This window comes from Musca autumnalis, unplaced genomic scaffold (assembly GCF_047663935.1).
Source record: "Musca autumnalis isolate F117 unplaced genomic scaffold, ASM4766393v1 scaffold_3, whole genome shotgun sequence".
Lineage (NCBI taxonomy): Eukaryota > Metazoa > Arthropoda > Insecta > Diptera > Muscidae > Musca > Musca autumnalis.
In genome coordinates, this window is record NW_027411866.1 from 246,331,778 (window position 1) to 246,345,156 (window position 13,379).

At 38.4% G+C, this 13,379-nt stretch overlaps 1 protein-coding gene across 1 annotated transcript; it reads left to right on the plus strand.

Annotated features, from left to right (window-relative positions):
• The first annotated feature begins 236 nt into the window (after nt 1-236).
• Nucleotides 237-879, plus strand: LOC141398478 (uncharacterized). Its single transcript, XM_073975764.1, has 3 exons — nt 237-242; nt 305-646; nt 721-879. Exons 1-3 carry the CDS (start codon nt 237-239, stop codon nt 877-879), a joined length of 507 nt encoding a protein of 168 aa, XP_073831865.1.
• The last annotated feature ends 12,500 nt before the right edge of the window (nt 880-13,379 follow it).

Sequence of the window (13,379 nt, forward strand, 5' to 3'; positions counted from 1 at the left end):
ACCGTTTCTAAGTAATGTATTTTTCAATACTTTACGATTCTAATCTCTTTATAATATTTAAATAAAATTATTGAAAACAATAATACATTAAAAAATCGGTTAATAATGACATCAACACCATTAATGTAGTCATTGACAAAATACTTCAGTCTTTTGCTAACGTATAGGCTGCTCTGTTCAAAATGTTTTTAAACATAACTAATGTTTTTGCGATTTTCTGGTATTTTTCACTTCTAATGCATGTAAGCTAACCTTTGATAATTTTTTCAAAATGTTTTAATTAATAAATATTCTCCTCCTGCAGTATGGGTACAGTGCAAATCTTGTATTGGAAATAAAAAATTTCACTTGTCGCGTATACAACCAACGTATCAAGGTGATGGAATGTGCATTTTCGAAATATGGCACAAGCTACTATGGCCTGAGTGCACGCATGATGTTCGATCGTGATGTAGATCGTAGTTTTAAAGCTCACGTCGCATTGGATGTAATGCCGAAAAATACACGACAAACAATGCATGTTGCCGATATGACCTTCAATGTTTGTGTATTCCTCAAGCAAATGTTGAATAATCAGATACTGAGACCATTGGCTTTGGAATTGAAAAGAGTTTGCAATCTTCCAGCTAAGTGTCCATTTAAAAAGGTAGGCGCCTAGAGGAAATTGTTAGCTTAGTTTATTATCACAGCTTTTTCTGTTTTGTATTTCTCTCTTCAAAGGATTTTATGTATGAAACGAAAAATTTCACCGTAACAGCTAAAACTGTTCCTCCCTATTTGCCGCTAATGGATTTCGAATTTAAAGTGGAGATTTACGATAAAAACCAAATTATTGGTAATTGGATAGCAACTGGTGCTACAAGTGCTAAAGCAAAATAAATCGTTGTGTTATATTTATATACATACGTATATCTTTGGAATTTCCAATAATAAATAACCAACAATCTTCCTAAATTTTAATGAATTTTTCTTTAAGGCATAATAAATGAACCCAAACCCCAAAGATTTTGGGTCTCGGTACCATTTTTTTCTAAAAAGTTGACAATTTTCCAAGTTCATGCCACAGCAACATTCTGGAAAATATGATTATTTTTATAAAACCATGGAATGTATGCGCTTATAAGTTAGGGGTTGAACTGCCGAGGTAGAGTTAAACAACCCGTTAAACAACCCGTCGATAAATAGCTGAATTCAAGGTTATAAGCCCAACATTTGCACACTTTTGGATACAATATACAGTCGTTTATATAGACCTTGGGGGACTTTAATTCTTATCATGAGTTGTGGCATAAGATGTGGCATTCGATCCACGAAAACGGCGAGAGGGGTATAGTTCTGACAGAGCAGATTCATAGCTCTATGTTTTGCATGAGGACGCCCCTACCAGAATTAACGGAGAGTGTCACAGTTCGTTAGGCATAACTATTGTGTCACCTGGCGTGACAAATTGAGTTACTTGGCAACAAATCGTTTCTCTTGGGTCAGACCACCTCTGCATAATTGTCTCCATCATCAGACCGCCCGATTTCATCACCTCTGAACGTCGCACTTTCATCAATCATGGGAAAACTAATTGGCATAGTTGAAGAAGTTCGTCAGGCATAAGTATCGTGTCACTTGGCGTGACAAATGAAGTTGCCTGGCAACAAATCGTTTCTCTTGGGTCAGATCACCTCTTCATAATTGTCTCCATCGTCAGACTGCCCAATTTCATCACTTCAATCATGGGAAAGCTAATTGGCCTAGTTGAAAGTCCACTAATCACCACTTCAGAGATCTACCAAACTCTTCAAGTAGCTGACACTGAAAGTAAGGAGGTTGGTCGGTAAGCATAAGCGAAAAAATGCCTTAATCATCAGAAGAGTTGCAGCATTCCAGCCGGAATAAGTGAATTGTGGGCAACGGTTATGTCACTCTCGAGCACTGGAAAGAAGGATGATAGGATCTCAGATTGTCTAATCCGCAGAGGTGGCCAAGTCATTTTAACCGTTATTTTATCCAGCACCTCGGGAATGCGAGGTAGAAGAGAATAGTACTACGTCATATTAGATGTCTTCCTGCCAATGATGAACCACCACAATTTACAATGGATGATATTGCGAATATAGGTGTCGACCTGTATTTCTTGCCTCTTTGGCAAGATTTGTCGCAAGGTAAATATCTGGTAAATATAGGGTCCAATTATTTCATTGACCATAGTCGCTCACACAATATGCCAGACACTATCTTATATGCAATAGGGAGCACACTTATGCCCCTGTAATTGGAGCACGCAGTCTTATCTCCCTTCTTGTGGACGGGACACAGGATGCTCAGGATCCAATCACCGTGTGCGCGTTCTTCCCGCCAGATGGAGCTAACTAGCTGATGCATACACCTTATCTGCGTGTCGCTTCCGATTTTGAACAGCTCAGCTGGTAGGCCATCGGTTTCTGCTGCCTTGTTATTCTTTAGCCGGTTTGTTGCTGTATTTACCTCATCTTGGCCTGGTGGTATACATTCAATACCATCTTCTGGAATTGGATCTGTGGTATCTTTGCCGTCTTCGTTAGTATTGGATACCAACAGTTTGGAAAAATGCTCTTTCCCGAAGTCTGGGAAGTGGGCAGGTTGGCCTCGCCGCCGAAGCCAGGCAATGATGTCAGCAAAAGTGAATCGTACAGACACATATTTCTCGAGGACTCAACCGGAGACCGCCGTGTAAAAGAACAGTGATGGTGGCGCTTGCTTTATCAAAAGCCTTTGATACTGCCAGGCACTCCACGCTATTTGAGGACATTTAGCAGACAAGCCTCCGGCCAAGATTGAAACATTGGATAATCAATTATATGTGTGGACATCAATTGTATGTAGAATTCAGGAACAAGAAGTCGAAACCCCGGTAGAGTAAAACAGGGAGTTCCCCAAGGTGGGGTGATATGTCCAGAACTGTTTAACATCTACTTTTCCTGTATTCCACTCCCTTCATTAAGAACGTAACGTGTGTGGATGATTGCACGATCCTGGCGTCCTGAAATGCTTTCGTTGCAGTATTTGCTCGGGTGTTGCCGTGAAAGCCATCCCAATCACCATCTGGTGATGAGGCAATACCAAAATATGGACCTATGTTGACAAACTTTGGTGGAGAAGTTATTTGACCACTGAGAACCTCAAATGTCAAATTACAGATAGTTCGGTCAACAAATGTAGCTAAACGCCTCAAAACAGCTAAAATCCGGAGGTATAGTTTTATGGGACAATACCAAAACATAGACGAATGTTGACGATTTTTTTTTTGGTGGATAAGTTATGTGATCACTGGGAACATTAAGTGTCAAATTACAGATAGTTCGGCTAAAACTCAACAAAACACCTAAACCCGGAGGGTACAGTTATATGGGGGCTATATCAAAACATGGACCAATGTTGACAAACTTCAGTGGAGAAGTTGTTTGACCACTGAGAACCTCAAATGTCAAATTACAGGTAGTTCGGTCAACAAATGTAGCCAAACGCCTCAAAACGGCTAAAATCTGGAGGTACCGTTTTATGGGACAATACCAAAACATAGACCAATAATGACGATTTTTTGGTGGATAAGTTATGTGATCACTGGGAACCTTAAATGTCAAATTACAGATAGTTCGGCTAAAACTCAAAAAACTCAACAAAACACTTAAATCAGGAGGGTACAGGTTTATGGGGGCTATATCAAAAAATGGATTTTTGTTGATAATTTTTGGTGTATACATTTTACGAAAACTTGAAACCTCCACTACCAAATTACAGCTAGTTCGTCTAAAAATTTAAGCTAAAATCCATAAAGTCTCGAAAATCCGGAGGTACCGTAATTTGAGGACTATACCAAAACATAGGCCTATGTTGAATTTTTGTTGGAGAAGTTTTACGACCACCAGGAACCTCAAATGTCAAATGTCCGGTTAACAAATGTAGTTAAACTTCTCAAAAGACCTAAAATCGGGAGGTGCCGTTACATGGCTGCTATTCTAAAACATGGAGCTACATACTTTGACCGACGGTCATTACTAGATCGAATCAGAATTTGATCCTGATCAAGTATATATGTATATATACTTTATAGGGTCGCAAATGATACTTGAAGTGGTTTAAAAAAAAAATAATATGCTATTGTCAATTCCACAGTCTTGGGCTCTTCGATACCAGATAGACTCGGAACCACAAAACACCTGCGTTTCGGTCAGCGGCTGCCACCTCTGTACACTGAGTGTATTTGTATCGTTTTCCTGTGTTGGGAGCGTCTGCTCCGAATGCTTTTGGTCCGTGCCGGGATGCCGGACACCCAGGAACAATTTTCTGTGCTCAGTTTGCCACATCCGCATCATAACCCATATCCAACATTCGGTTAGATGCAATAGATGTCAGGAGTGGATACATCGAAGGGGTTGTTCTGGCCTTGTCCACGTGAGGACTACTACAGGGACTTTATTGGTGCATGCTACGTGAACGCAGCCACCAGTTCGTCGTCGTCATCAGAATACACGACTCCCCCGCAGTCCCTCCAACAGAAGCCGCACATGCAGCACTGAACACCAGCTGTTTTCTTTTCAATTCCTGAAAATTCATGCTTTTTGCAATTTTAATGCAATGGACTCTGAGGTAAGATCAAGGAAATAGTGGATTTTATGAGTCGGAAGAATGTAATGGTCGCGGCGGCGCAGGAAACCAATCTCAACATCAACTGCAGCTTACAGCGTTGTGAGGGTTACAACGTAATGAGGAAGGATCGCACCATATTAACTTTCTGTTCAATACAGACCTATCTCGCTTGAGTCTGGCTCTAATGGCCTGTACATGGAATGGTGTGGAGTTGCTGAACGTCTACATCCAGTCGATAAATAGCTGTAGTCCTGGTTATAGGCATTCGGTCCTCGGAAACGATCAGAGGGGTATAGTGCTGGCTGAGCAGATTGTTAAGTCTACATTTTGCACGGTCAATGACAACGCCCATGCCAGAATTAGCGGAGGTTGCCACAGTTCGGTTGATATAACCACCGTGTCAGCTGCTCTGTAAAATGACGTCACCTGGCAACCCATCGTTTATCTTGGATCCATCTTCCCATAACTGTCTCCATCAGCAGACCGCCTAATTTTATCACATTTGCCGCATTTTAATCATGGGAAGGTTAATTGACCGAGTTTCAGATAGTTTACTAATCACCGCTTCAGAGATATGTTCAACTCTTCTGATGTTTGGGTAGAGAAAGGGCGTTGAGAGACATCATCACTGCTGCAGCCGCTCTAATTTCATCACATCCGTCGCATTAATATCAATCAGGAGAAAGTTAATTGACCGAGTTTCGGAGTGTTTACTAACCACCGCTTCAGAGATCTGTCCCACTCGTCTGATGTTCGGGTAGCAGAAAGGGCGTTGCGAGACATTATCACTGCTGTAGCCGCTCTCCATATACCTGTTGGTCGAATACCCGAAGTGAAACCAAACTTCCCTGCATAGGCAAAGGGTTTAGCAAATCAGCGTAATGAACTTCGAACAGTCAGGGAGCTGACATTGGAAGTTACGTTGACTGATCCGAAGAGGCGCGCAAATTATTTCAATTCTCAGTTTGTCGAGCATCCCGGGAGTGGTAGGGCGAAGTGAAGAGTACTACGTCGCATTAGTTCTCTTCCTGCTGATCATGAACCACTACAATTTTCAATGGATGATGTTGCGAATGTCAACAAAAGTTCTCAACCTGTAGCAAGCCACCAACATCGTCCCCGAAATCTGGAATATGGACAAGTTGGTCCCGCTCCGGAAGCCAAGCAAGAAAACAAGCATTTCGCTTTTGTCACCCGTACACGCAGAAAAATTAATGTTAGAAATATGTTTGGATCCAAACAAACATATGTTTGGGACCGGTTGCAAACAATTATATGTTTGGATCCAAACATAATATGTTTGGGTCCAAACAAATATATGTTTGCAACATTTTGTAACATATCTCAATTTGATATGTTTGGGTAAAACATATTTTTTATGTTAGAACATTTTTTTCATGGGTGGAGAGAGGATGTTTGTCAATGAAGAGTTGTGTGTATTGTAAAATAGAAGACGTAGAAGCGAAGAAGGGGGCTTTGGTGCTTTGATGGCGTGTATGCGTCAAACTCGTGTGTTTCTTGTTTTGTTGTTGTTAGCCAACGTAGTGGGCGAAGAGGATAAGAAGAAATGGTATGAATTATTTTGTTTTTCTTTCTTCAGTGTTTTAGTTGCCAGCGTAGCGTCAAGACGGTAAAGTGAGTGAATTAATCAGTGTTTTGTGTTCTCTTAAAGAAATTGTACTTATTAGTAAATTAAATGCCCAATAAATTTTATAATTGGATCGGAAAGTTGAAAGTTTATTGCACAAGGAAGAAATCGCATTTAATATTGGTAATTACATATATCAGGAATATTGTCAATTATTTCATATTCCATTTCAGAAAAAAAGGATAAATTTTTTTCGCGCTACATCAACGATTTTTGATATGTAGGCTAAGAAAAAGATTCCCAGTACAAACCTGGTCGCGAGCCAATTTTTGGCTGTTGCGGACAAAAGTTATGGCGCTTTTATTTCGCTTTTTAAGAAAAAAAATATTATAAAAACGCTAATTATTTTAATGAGCACAATTGTTACAAAAAAGTTCTATCGAAGTGACTTCAGCGAGTAGATTGCATAATACCTGCAAAATGTTACACAGAATTCGCGGAATGTACATAAAATTGATAAATTATTGAATATAAGTCTACTTTTTTCAAAATTAAGGCCCATTTAGTGGTCATATAATTACATAAAAAAAATTGTTGTGGATCCAAACTTCACGGCGAATCAAATGAGACTGCAATCATACAAATTGGTGTTATAGTTTGGATGTTACAGCCAAAATAAGCACATATTTTGGTCAAAAAATAATTTTTTGCTTGAAAAAATATTTTTTTCACATGCATTATGTAGTAGAAAATATTGTAAAAATTTATAGGAATACTTCCTTCATTTTGCTTAAATCTCCCAACAAAATAGACGGATTTTGTGTTATTGACATTCATATTAAACCTTTCCCATTAGGGAAGCTAATTGGGTTGATGAGGATATATGTCAAAGCTTCTGAAATGGAAATAGAGGTCAAATAACCCATTTTTATTTATATGCATTTTAAAATACGTGTAAATCGCGTAATTATCAAAATCATTTTGTCCGCATGTGATTTTCATGTACAGCAAGACCATATCTGTTAATTTGTATATATTTTTCGAAATTTAATTTGGAGGCTAAGATGTAGCATCAGCTGCATCTTAGCATTAATATACCTATAAAATATCGCTAATTTACGCAAAGGGCATAAAATTTTTGTCCGCATCCGATTTCAATGTCCACCATGAAAATCTACATCGATATATATCTATTCCAAGGCGATCAATTAAGAACCGTGGATGTAGCATCACACTCTATTTTTTGGGATAAAATTAATGTAGCTCCCTTATCAGTGAAGTTTTCAAAACTCTGTTTCCGCTAAAACGCAGATGCTGCACTAGTTTTTTCATTGCAGTGACAACGAACCGCAGAAAACGCGATAAAATACGAGATATTTCCAAAAACAATTTTAGGTGATTTTTCTACTTTGGAATTTCTCGTAACTCGCGTTTTAGTGGATGTATTTTCACGGGGAATGATTTATTATATCCGGAACGTAAAAAACTAAAATGTGCAATCAAGTACGAGGAAATCGAATGACAATTGTAAAAATTAGGCCCGAAAAATATGTTTTTTACTAAAATGTTCGCACAAAATTTCAGCATTTGGATGTAGATTTCTTTGAAGCTGTGCAGACTACATTCACATTAGTCGTATCAAATAACTCAGAATCGCAAGTACTACAATCCTATATATTATTTTTTGAAAAACCTGTTTGCGGAATTAATTTAGAAGAAAATTTCAAAAAACACTGTAAATCTGGCTTCAAAATGTCAGCATCATTCAATGGTAGAAGCAGTTCAAATTTTGAAAAGTAATACATTAGTGAGATGATCCTTATTTAGTTTGCTTCTCCTTTTACTTTGACAGGAAAATCGAGAGAAGTGTGGTTTACTCACAAATCGAGAGAAAACAAAAAAAGACATGGTGGCTTCAACCCATTTTTGCCCATTTTTTAACATAAATATAGCCACAGCACAAATTATCACAAATTATCTTTTAAGGCCAATATTTTTTGCCGCGTCCAACAACATTCCATTTTATCCAAAAATATTTAATTTGTATAATATAGAACCACAAGTCGCGTATTCTAAAAGGGTAAACCTTGGCTTCAGCTATGTTAAATTTTCAAAAATATTGGTGATATACTTATGTATATTTGAAATATGGCATATCCATATTTATTTAATACATTACATAATCATTTGATTCTAGATGCCGATTCCCCGCTGATGATTTCCACTATGAGGACAATTTGTTTTATTTCACAACTAAGGAGAAGCGTTCAACTACGTTTCTATATATTTTTCCTTTTTAAAAGTGTGACTATTTACAAATTATTTCAATCAGTTTTTCTTTTATTAAAGTGTGTCATGTATTTCTTTGGAATTTTGTATGTACCTATGTGTTTGTTGTTCTTTTTCCTTTCAATAAACAACCTCAACATTTGTGTGTATACTATAGAGATAGTCAGTGAGTTCTTACTGAGAGCAAATGAGCACACATTTCAAAGTGTTTTACATTGAATTTTACGCTCCCTTGCTCTCAGTAAGCGCCCACTGGTGCATGTGTTTGTTTTTTTTGTGCCTTTTGGGTTTGTACTTTTTTGCACACAAACATAAAATTGTTTCCACCCAAACATATCTTTGTTTGCACCCAAACATATATATCTTTGCACCCAAACATAAATATCTTTGCACCCAAACATATCTATTTTTGCACCCAAACATATATTTCTCCACCCTGTGAAAGGCTGAATTCCCTTTTGACTAATCTTCCCACCTTTTTCCACGCGAGGAATATGCAAATATTCGTCACTAAATCTACAACAACTCTGCTCGGCGGAATTCCGACCACAAACTACCTGAAAATTCTAGGTTTCACATTCGACAGAATGTTCATATGCTCATGCCACAGCTATCTTCGGCAAGCTGAGATGTACGAAAACAAGGTCCTTAAGTCCCTAGCCGGCAGCACTTGAAGCACCGAATGCTTCATAAACACCGCCCAAGTGGTATTCTTGATTGATATTAGAAGGATTCTGTTATGTTTTTTGTTCAGACTGTGTTGATTGGGTCTGTCAGTGGAATACAAAAGGCCCACAAACGCTCATAATATACAGATGGAAACGTCCGAATCTTCTTTTGTCACCTACGAAAACACTACTCCAAGTCTCGTCAGTAATAGTGCCGATGATTTTATAACATAATATACAATGAAGACATTATAAGCCTAATATTGCCTCGAATATTTTCAAAACAATTTTAACATGGTTAACTGTGTTCCTATTTAGGTTACCTCCCGATAAAAACTTTCAGAACGCCGATACACATGCCATCCATTTTTGGCTCCTCTTTCATAATTCGCCCGATTTTTCTTGTAATTATTTTCTGTAATGCACCGTGTTTGTAATCACATTGATAACATGACTTTTGTAACACTTCTGCAACATAAAAAACTTCCCAATCAAAAAGTCAAAGTAGCAATCCCATGATAACGACATTCATTTCGTGATAATTATGAAATGGATTTTAAAGTTTTTCTTGTCTAAACTTTGCTGTCATGACAAACAGATGGGTCATGATTTTAAAACATTTTCTAAGTGGTTACCACTAACTCACTCAATGTCATGCAATTTTATAGAAGATTTTGTTTCAAATCAGGACAAAAGCAACTTCAACGGTGGTGGCACAGTTGTTCAAAGAGTTTCAATTTGGCGGCCTAGAACGTGGAGGATGTTGTTTTAGCCCTTTGAATTTTCCACCTTGCACACACATAGACACACTCTCACTGAAGGATAATGAAATGCTTAACACCAAATAAGAAGTAGAAAAAAGAAAAGAAAAAAATAAGAACTGTTAAAAGGCCAAACATTGGCACAAATGGAAGAGAACTTCTCTGCATGGCATAGACCTAAAAGTTTCTTACATACATAACAACAATGTATATACGTGTATGTTTGTATGTACATCGACCATGTTGTGATGAAGAACAACAACAAAGTAACTTTTGCGAAACTCACAACAAACCCAACAAATCACAAAATTCATTCATACACCGACAAGGAAGGAAGGTCCATGAAAGTTAAAGAGACCAGCAAACCTCAAATGTCATATAGAAAGAGAGAAAGATAGATAGACAGAGCGTAAAAATGAAAAATAAAATACTCATGGAAAAGTGGGTGACTGGCACAACAGCTGGAGCTGAACGCCGCTGGCGCTTTACAAGATAACAATAACAACTTTTTGCACAAATATTGGAAAATAGTGGCAAGATAATGAAGAAGAAGAAGAAAAAAAACGTTATCAGATTCTCTATACTTCGAAATTGAGAGCGAGTTTTATAAGAGATTTTCACCCGAAATCACATGTCACCGTGGGGCATCCGCCCAAAACAAATTTTATGGAGAAACATATTCATTCATTTGTGGGAAATTTTTTATTAAGTGGGATATTTTGGTAAACGAATGGGAGGGCGGGTATTAATGAGGGGAAATGTGTTATGTGTAACTAGTAATGCAACTACGATGAAGGTATAAAATCTAGTTGCTAATAAAAAAGTAGCCGTAATCAAAACAAACATGAAAGTCTGGGTTGGTTTTGGCTACCGAAATATATCATCACCAAATAACGACATTTAGAGCCCGGTTTATGCCTCGATTTTTCTGAAATTACTATTTAAAAAATGCTATATTTGCAAAATTTACAAATGTATCGGTTTGAAAATAAAGTTGCGATCAAAGTTGTGACGTAGGGTATAAAAGATACCAAGGAACGGCCCTGACCGGCTTTAACATGGCAAAACCCATGGTCCCTGTTTCATCTCAAGTGTACACTGACATTCCCGTGGTGTCACGTGAGGAGCTGCCTTTAACACTCGTTAAATGTAGTGAACTAACATGCGCGGCACATGTTAGTTCACTACATGTAACGAGTGTTGAAGGCAGCTGCTCAGGTGACACCACGGGAATGTCAGTGTCCACTTTACCCATAAGAACGTTAAAAACTTGGGTTTGGGCGTCGGGTTAGTAACCCTCCCCTAGAAAAAGCAGCCTACTATGAAAAAGAAAAACAATCCCCTCTTAAGTTGATCTGCGAATCTGCACCTGGAATGTTCACACTCTTTATAGAGAAGGTGCAGTTTACGCATTGGCAGATCTACTTGAAAAGTACAAGGCCGACCATACAGGAAATACGATGGATTGGGAAAAGCTTTATAACAACACCTAAAGGTGACGCACTGTATTATAGCTGCCACGACACACAACATGACTTTGACTGCGGATTTGTAGTTAGTTGAAGCTTAAAACATCTGGTCTCCATCTTTACTCCAAAACATCTGGTCTCCATCTTTACTCTTCAACATTAGCTTTATCTGCGCTCATGTTCCAACCGAAGACAAGGACGAACAGACCAATGATATATTCTACGACCACTTAGAAGATACATACGACCGTTGTCCAGCCCATGACATTAAATTTATTCTAGGCGATTTTAATGCCAAAATTGGAAAGGAGAATATCTTTGACCAAATATTGAGAAATTCAGTCTCCACTGACAACGGTATGAGGCTGATAGACTTTGCAGCGGCAAAAAACATGGTAGTTAGCAGCACCAGATTTAAGCATCTCGACATTCATAAATGCACCTGGCTGTCTCCGGATCAGAAAACAAGAAATCATATTGATCACGTTGTGATAGATGGGAGACATGTATCGTGCGTGTTGGATGCACGTTCGTTCCGAGGAGCAAATGTAGAGGCGGACCACCACCTTGTTGCAGCAAAGATACGTACCCGGTTAAACGTAGCGAATAAAGTACGAACAGACACAACACGAAAGTTAGACATCGGTAAGCTGCAATCACAACAGATAACCACATTATATTCCACTCAACTTGCCCAATTTCTTAATTAAAACACTTCTCGTCCCGATGAGGCAAAATATTGGCCACTCCATGCAAACAGCCGCAAAATCCATACTTGGATACCAGAGACGTCCTCCAAGGAATCCATGCTATGACTAGGATTGTCTTGCAGCTACCGAAGAGAAAAATGCTGCACCCTACAATCAGTAGCAACGCGTAGCGCACGAGAGAGTTATCGGAAGAAAAATACAGAAATTGAAAACGGGAATGTGAAAAAATCTATATGTACAGTAGCTAGAATGAAGCATTAGTTCAAACGAAGTCGTGAAAGATCTGATCTTTTCATTAGAATTTGAACCAATGCAAAGGAAGTCGTGAAAGATCGGATCTTTTCATCAGCATTTCAACCCATGCAAAGGAAGTCGCGAAAGATCCGATCTTTTCATCAGCATTTGAACACATTTCGTCGATCCAATAGAGATGAATTTTGTGTTTTTATACCCTACACCACTATGTGGGGAGGGTATTATAAGTTGGTTTTAGCCAAAAAGTTTGTAACGCATCGAAATAATGGTCGTAGACCCATACTTATATATACCAAAATGAATGTCTCGACGAGCTGAGTTGATCTGGCAATGTGTGTCCGTCCGTCAGTCCGTCCGTCTGTCCATCTAAACCTTGTAATCACGCTACAGGTCGCAATTTTGATCGGATCGTCACGAAATTTTGGGCGCTGATAGGGGTCCCGGAGGGGAAGAAGCCTATTGATTTTGGTGATGGTCGGATAATATTTAGGGGTCGTAAAGGGCAAAAAACTTAGGTGGATAAAAAGACAACGTTTTTTTCCAAAGCGAATATCTCAGCTTCTATATGGGGTATGCCAAAAGCAAAACCTGACAATGATAGTAGATAATATCACCTTTCTAATGATGTAAAGTAGGTTCTCGTACGTGATCAAACAACGAAGATATCACAATAGTAGCAAATAAGCCCCCAATTTTCATTTTTGCGATTTTAATTATTTTGACGAATATCACAGCTTTGGTTGAAAACTTTCCAAAAGCAAAGCCTGACTATGAAAGTAGACGATCCCGGAATGGGCAAACACTTAGTTGGAGAAAAGTCAACATTTTATTTCAAAGCCAATATCTCTGTTTCTTTAAGAGGTATATCAAAATCAAAGATATGGTAATAGCCGATAATGCATCCCATTTTCCGATTTTTTTGTAATCACGCTACAGGTCGCAAGTTTGATCGGATGGTCATGAAATTTTGGGGGTTAATGGGGGTCCCACAGAGGAAGAAGCCTATTGATTTTAATGATGGT